General features: G+C 37.7%; 1 protein-coding gene across 1 annotated transcript in view; it reads right to left on the bottom strand.

The window, feature by feature from the left end:
* ERAP1 (endoplasmic reticulum aminopeptidase 1) overlaps positions 1–8,039 on the bottom strand; it is a 38,539-nt gene that overhangs the window by 11,529 nt on the left and 18,971 nt on the right. The window contains exons 11-13 of the mRNA XM_004678121.2: positions 5,880–6,034; positions 1,055–1,134; positions 340–523 (exon numbers count right to left, since the gene is read on the bottom strand). Of these exons, the coding sequence (XP_004678178.1) occupies positions 340–523; positions 1,055–1,134; positions 5,880–6,034 (419 nt within the window). The remainder of the gene's footprint in view (positions 1–339; positions 524–1,054; positions 1,135–5,879; positions 6,035–8,039) is intronic.

Genomic DNA, 8,039 nt, shown 5'->3' with positions numbered 1-8,039 from the left:
TATATATATATATCAGGAAAACAGCTGCAGGAAAAGGCTTTAAGGAGGCGGTGGGACTTTCCCTAGGTGCTGGTCTCCCGGTTTTCTATATGTGTGTCTCAGTCTGATCCAAGTTGTTAATAGAGGTTAAACTAAAGAGTCCTTCCTTCAAGTTACTCAGCAGACACAGACAGAAAGTTATTTATGAGGCTAAACGCCACCTTGGATTGGTAGAACAACTTAAGGGAAAACACCCTCCAGTTTCCTATTAGCAATCAATCACTTCTATCATTAGCAAAGAATTTGAACAGTAACAGCTGCTTTCAGAAATAAACCAAGACTTGGAGCAGTTTACATTACCTGACAAGCTGAAATGCATTGTTAATGAGACTGGCCCGGTCATTACTGCTGATTGCTGTATGTGTTCCTTTTAAAAGTCCAGTCAAAGAATCCCACCCATCATCCTCGTAATGCACAATGTAATAGCCATTCATTCCCACATTAAATTTGATCCATTCCACCTCTTCTGGGAGGATGAGCACATCTAGAGCAAATAAAATAAATCATAGCTTCATTTCCTCTCTTGACTGAAGAAAGCTTTCCTGACCGGAGGCTGGACAAAAAACTGAAGGCAAGTATAATACTGCACCATTTCAATACTGGAATGAGTTTTATATTGAGCACATTTCTTCAGAAGATGGGATCCCAATACACAAAAGTCAACACTAGTTGACTAAAACTAGTGGAACCAATTTTATGAGATTTATAATCTCTGAAAAGAATGAAGCCACATTTCAGGCCAATATACACCCTAACCCAGCAATGCTACAATGACATAGTTCACTGATAACTGGTCCTTTCTTAAATCATTACATAATTCAACTGTTCTAATCTCTACCTGGCAAGATACTGGCTACTTCTAATTTCTACCTGGCAAGATACTGGCTACTGAACTGTACTTTGAAAACTGTCTTCTTCATTAGATACTGAAAGCCAAAGGTTTACTAATGATAAAGGTTGACCTGTTCCTTTTTATTTTAAACAGCAATGAAACTTAATTTCTACAATAAATTACCTGTTTTTGTCTTCAGCAAAAATCTTTGGACTGAGTCTGACTTGCTGGTTATGTATGTTAATGGAACATGCCACAGGTACCTAAAAATAAAGGAAGATGGGTTCTTCATTCATTACGTCATCAAAGTTTTAAATCACCTATCATGTGCCAGGGACTGGCTAGAGCTTAGGAAATGATAACAGATGCTATAGCCAAGAGCTCAAAATATTATTAGCCTATTTTCCAGATTTTCAGGTGGCAGTGACCCAGGCAGGACATTTCTTGAAATCTTTCAGAGAAACTAGGAATTTGTGTTCACATGACTCTGACAGCCTTCTCCATGATTCTAGGCCCCCTGAGGCCCTGTCTGAGATCCATTCAGACAAACCTAAAACAGCCAGCTGTAGCACATACAACATGCTACGCCTCTTAAATGATGTACTAGGAAAATATAACATTACTACTATGGAATGCAAGTTCCTGCCAGTGATGTATGGCATAACTGAAGCTGATCATGAAGTAGTATAGAAAATCCAAGTCAAAGAACAGCCTATAAAATAAAGGTTCTTTTCAAAAATTTCAAGGTCAAGAGAGATAAAACCTGAGGGAAAGTTTTTAAAAAATGAGATTGAAGAGCTGTGACCACTATCTATGAACCACAATGTCTTTCTCTTGTTAGAAAGATATAGGGATAACTGGAAAAATTAGGGATAACTGGAAAAATTAGAATAAGGTCTATCAATAATAGTTTTGATAATTTATAACTGATAAATATACTTTGGTTCCATAAGTGAATGTTCATGATTTAAGGAGACGCTACATTGAAGTACATTGTGTCTACAATTTACTCTCAGTTAAAAAATGACATGGCAGCCCTGGTGACGCAGCAGGTTAAAGCGCAGCACTGAAAAAAATGACATGGCAGTATGTAGAGAGAAGAGCATTTTTATGATTATCTTAGATACATAAGAGTGTATATTTTAGATTAGATTAGATGTATTGATTTGTTACCTATATCTTGATAGGTGTTTTATATGTATATGGTAGACATATATATAAATCTGGGTAAAGAATATATGGGTATTCTTTGGAATCTTACAACTTCTCTATAAGCCTGAAATAACTATTTTGAATTTTTTAAAATAACTTCCAAAGGGGATCAATTAAGTTGTAACAGCTTAGTTCCAGTGAGATCTTTCTGTAGCATTAACTTGACAGACAGGTTCCAGGATGTAATGGTAAGCTTCCAAAGGTGAGAAATGAGTCTCTAATAATTCCCAGAAGTCACCTAAATGTTTAGGTTTTTAACTCCAACTCAGTGTCAGACACTAGTTTACTTTTGTTGCACTTGTTTAAATTGGAACCAATTTCAAGCCATTACTAGAAATTATGTTGCTACCAAAGTATAAAACAAGCATGTTAAAACTATTACATATTGTCAGCTTTACTGAGATGAACAAAGGTTTTAAGTTACCTTGTCTTGTACCTGACCTTAGAGGAAAAATTTTCAGCTTTTTACTATTGAGAATAATGGTAGCTGTGTGTTTGTCATATATGGGCTTTATTAGATTGAGTTTCTGTTCCACCTCTTCCCATTTTGAGGATTTTTATCATACATGGATGTTGAATTTTCTCAAATATTTCTCTATATCCTTTTGCTGATGTGGTGAATTACATTCATCACTTTTTTTGGATACTGAGCCATCTTACATATCTGGAATAAATCCCACCTGGTTGTATGATTTTTTTGTTGAATTTGGTTTGCTAAGGTTTTTGTGAAAAATTTTACATGTATGTTCATTAGGGATATTGGTCTGGAGATGTATGTAAATACGTATGTATGTATATTTTGTGATGTCTTTGCTATTGTTATAAGAGTGACATTGCCCTCCTAAGATATTTTTAGAAGCATTGCCTATTTTCTCAATATTTGGAAGAGTTTGAAAGGGACAGATATTGTCTGTAAAGGTTTGGTCAAACTAACTAGTGAAAATATCTGGTGCTGGGCTTTTGCTTTTTGGGAGATTTTTTTTGATTACTGTTTCAATTTCCTTGGATGTCCATTTTTATCACTATTGGTCAAGATAGTATTGGAAACCTAGGTAGAGCAATTAGACAAAAGAAAAGATATAAAAGGAATCCAAGTTGAGATAGAGGTATTATTATGTTCTTGGTGAGATAATAGAAAACCTTAAAATGCCACAAAAAAAAAAAAAACTAATTGAAATAATAAATCAGTAAAGTGGAAAGCTACAAAGACATTTTACCAAAACCAGATGTTTCTACATACAAACAAGGAGCTAGAAGAGAAATAAGTCAAGAAAACAATCCTATTTACAATTGCACTAAAATGAAATGCCTAGGGGTAAACTTAACAAAGGAGGTGAATATCTAACCTACACAAAGAAAACTAAGTCATTGTTAAAAAGAAATAAAAGAAATGGAAAGATATTCCCTGTTCATGGGTTGAAAGAACTATAATTGTTAAAATGTCTATCTTAGCCAAAGCAACATACGGATTTAATGTTATTCCCTTAAGGGTTTCAGTGGCATTCGTCAAAGAAATATAATAAGCATTACTAAAATTCTCATGTAACCAGAAAAATCCTTGAATAACCAAAACTATGCTGGCAAAAAAAGAATCAGTGCCATCACACTCCCAGACTCCAAATTATACTACAAAGCTATAGTAATCAGTATGGTACTGGAATAAAAACAGACACACAGACCAATGGAACAGAACTGAAAGCTGAGAAATAAACCCACACTTACATAGATAGTCAATCTATGACAAAGGAGTTAAAAATATACATTAGGAGAAAGTGTTTTCAAATGGTGTTGAGGAAACTGGACTTTGACTTGCAAAAGAATAAAACTAGAACACTGTCACACCTGAAAAAAAATTAACTCAAAGTGGATTGAAGACTTGGATGTAAGACCTGAAACTATAAAATATGGAGAAGACAACGCCACAGCAGTGGTTTTAGTGAGGTATTTTTAGGATCATTTTCAACAAGAGAAATGAGAAAAGTAGGGCTCAAACTAAACAATTTCTGCAAAGAGAAACTATCCTTAAGGCAAATACCCCTACTGAATGAGAAAAAAATACATGCATATCACCTATCTGACAAGAGGCTGATGTGTAAGATCTATAAAGAACTCATACAACTCAATAAAAAGAAAACAAAGAACCCAATCAAAAATGAGCTCAAAAGCTACATCGACACTTCCCCAGAAGGCCAAGGGACAAGAACAAATGCTCACCGATTATCAAAGAAATGCAAATCAAAAGCACAATGAAGAACCATATCTCAAACCTCTGAGAATGGCCCATATCAAAAAGAACAAAAACAACAAAGTGTTGGCAAAAGCATAGAATAAAAGCAGCCTTTGTGCACTGTTGGTAGCAATCTAGAGTGGCCCTCATCAAAATAGCATGGAGATTTCTCAAAACAATAAAGACAGCTCTACCATGCAATCCCATTCCTAAGAATCTACCTAAAGAATACAAACACACTAATTCAAAGGGATATATGCATGCCTACAGCACCACTTACAATAACCAAGTTATGGAAACAATGCCAGTGCCCAGGAACAGAGCAGCAGGTTAAGTTATAAATACTACTGAGCAATAGAGAAAAAAAAAAAAATTGCCATTTGAATCAACATGGATGGAGCTGGAGCAGATAATCCTAAGGGGAATAAGTCAGAAGAAAGATGGCTTCACTAGTGCATAATACGGAGAATAAAACCAAACCAGTAACAAATGCTAGAAGTGGAGTGTAAAACTGAGGCCACCAGAGGGGGAAAGACAGAGAGGAGAGCAAAGTATGGAAGGAGCCTCAGAGACTGTGGTGCAAGGCCATGTGCACCCTGGTGCTGCAGTGGTGTCATGAGATGTGATTCTATGCCTCTGAATCATGCAGTGTTATACACCAATGTTATGGTGCGAATATGCCACAGTTGTTTTCTGAGAAGATGGTGATATGTAAGGCAATTTATGTTCATAGGATACATAAATTCTGTTGAAATATTTTAGTGATAAAGGCAGGGGCACTATTTAAAAAGAATTTTTATGCTCTTTTATAAACATGTACAAAGGGATCATTGTGTCAAGATCACTTGAAGGAGTCAATACTGTAAGTACACCTATGACTTGCTGTGAGCTCATTAATTGTTGCATTTCATCTTGTATTTTTCAACAGAAAGGATTTAAATTTTCCACAGCTGATGCTACTGCTCTGACAATATTTTGTGAGAAAAAGAATACCGAACAGGAAAAAAAAAAAATCATATGTAGCACTTCAGCCTTTTAGCACAAAGGCTGGTTGGTGGGACCCAGAGAGTGCTGAATACAGACATTTGCTGACTTAGTATGAATTTAATCTTGTCACCACTAAAACCCAGAGAGTTCATCTATGGCTTCCCTTCTGAAATTTACATGTCAAACTTTTAAAATAAGAATATAGAATATTTTCGTTAGAATTCTTTCTAGCTAACATGAGAATCTAATAGCTCTGTTCTAATAACATTTCCCCATATTTTGTTGAAAGGCATTAACCATCATTTGTTATGGTTCAGCAGAGGGTTCAGGACATGGTGCTAGGGGAGTGTAATTCATTCTTCATGTTGTTACTTATTCAAGATCTCACTTCCATAAGCAATATAGGGTGGCAGGCGTGAGAAATTAGTTCCTGTTTTGACTCAGTGTGGAGGCCTGGGCGAAGTGTTACCTGGCTGGACATGGAAGCCCCCGATGGACATCAGTGGACTTCCCAGGTGTCGCTGCAAGAAAGTTTTTTCTACAAGTCAGACGTTACAAAATTCTTTTCTCTAAAAACATTACCCGGTCTCTGATGTGTCGTCAGCCCCCTTCATGTAGTACTGTTGCCTCATGTGCACGTTCTTTCCTCTCACGGTGATGGTTATCAGGGGAAAACCTTTCTGCAGTGTCCAGGTATTCATCATGGTTTTCACATCAAGGCCTTCCTGTTGCCAGTGCTGGTTACACACAAAAAGGCAGACACATGACCCACTTAGACCCATGCTCTACGAAAAGACAGAACTCCAGCTTGGATTCAGAGTTCCTCAGGGAAGCTCTTCCCCGTCCACCCCTCTGCCCCCCAGTCCTGCCCCCTTCCTCCACCACCTCCAGTCATAGCCCCTCTATGAGAGCACCAAATATGACTCTTCATTCTCTTTCTCTGCACAGCTACATCTTGAGAACAGGTATAATATCCCGTTTTGTTTACCATACCTCGGGCTTGGCAATAGGCACAAAGCAGGTATGTTAAAGAATGAATGAGGGAGAGTCAGTGATGAAGGTTCAATACATGCCTCGCTATGCTGTCTGTCAGATAGGCAAGGAAGAGAAGAACGTGCAGGGAAGAGTGTGCCTTCAAAGTGACAACACCGAGAGCCCAGTGTGAAATAGTGGTGAACATAAGAGCCTATAACCTTTGAAGATACTGAACATATTGAAGCACTAATAAAAGGAAAAACTATAGGGCATTCTAGAAACCAGATTCGAGCCATCTCAAAAAAAAAAAAAAAAAAAAAAGCCAATAAAATAAAAACATGATGAATGAAATTCTGGTAAATATCCGGACTCAAGTTCAGATAGAGTCAGACGGTTCTGTGACTCAGATGCTATGAATTCTTTATTACTTAGCAGTTGAAAACCTGGGAAAATCTAAATTCAAATCCCTGCCCTGCGATTTACTAACCATATGTCTTTGAATTTCATATTTCCAGAATGAAAGATGGGGATAGCAATAATCTCCCCTGAAGTTTACTGTGCAGAGTACAGAAGATGATACGCTAGTACTTTATCAGTGCTGGACACGTGCCTGACACATAGTAACTACTCAAGGACCCTGGCTGCATTGGGCCTATTTCTTTATTGAGATAAAAAAAAAAGGTGGGGGTCCTCCCTAATGGTATAGGGGTTAAGTCTTAGAGCTATCAAGCTATCACCTATCACTTTACCATGAGTTTGATCCCCTGCTAGGTTGCGGACTCCTCTGACACTGCAGACCTCTCCTGTCTCGCCCACTGCTCCCCTAAGCAGTGCATTTCAGTCAATCCACCTGTTCTGCTCCCCACTCTGTCTCTGGTAAATCTCTTCATCCCCCCACCTCTGACCTCCACCCCAGTTCTTATATGCATAAAGTTAATCTTTAAAAGACAACAAACGCAGTTAGGGAAATGACTGATTTCTTGACTGATATAGCCCGAATCTACCACAGAAACATGTCATAAATTCACTCCTTTACAGAGAGTGAAGCAGAAGAAGTCAGTATCACTGGGAGACTGTGCAACAACCTGTGCAGACAATGAAGTAAAATTGTGGAAGATTATGAGGCTAACTTTTTTTTTTTAATTTTTACATCATTCATCATTTTGTGCCTTTTCTATCGTGGTTGTAATGCCCATGGCCTTCCCACCACCAATTCACCCATGTGCCATCATCATGAATTCACCAATTCATCCTGTGCACATTTCCCACCCCATTTTTGATCCCACTCCCCACTCGACTCCCATAAAATAGCTCTGGTATATAGTTATGTGTTGTTTTTCATCTTTTATTACAATTGCTTCTCCCCACCCCCACCCCCATCCCTTATGCTCCTACCATCTGGTATTTTTCTTTTTCCTTTCTGGCTTACTTGATAAGCATAATCCCTTCTAGTTCCATACATGTTGCTGCAGAAGGCATGTGTTTATTTTTGACTGCCAAGTAATATTCCATCGTGTACATGTATTCCATTTAAAGCAGTCATCTACTTTTTGGCATTTGGGTTGATACCATGTCTTCCCTACTGTAAATAGAGCAGCAATAAACATGGGGGTGCAGGTGTCCTTTTGAATCAATGCTTTTTGTGTCCTTTGGGTAGATACCTAGAAGTGGGATTGCTGGGTCATATGTAAGCTCTATTTTTAGCAGTTTGACCATATCTAGAATGAGGGCGAGGTCATCAAAGGCCTCAGGAAGTTTGGCAAAAAG

The sequence above is a fragment of the Condylura cristata genome, unplaced genomic scaffold (assembly GCF_000260355.1).
Source record: "Condylura cristata isolate star-nosed mole 26May11 unplaced genomic scaffold, ConCri1.0 scaffold00007, whole genome shotgun sequence".
NCBI classification, from domain to species: Eukaryota; Metazoa; Chordata; class Mammalia; order Eulipotyphla; family Talpidae; genus Condylura; species Condylura cristata.
Note: the sequence above shows the minus strand (reverse complement) of the source record. Positions and strands in the feature narration are given on the sequence as shown.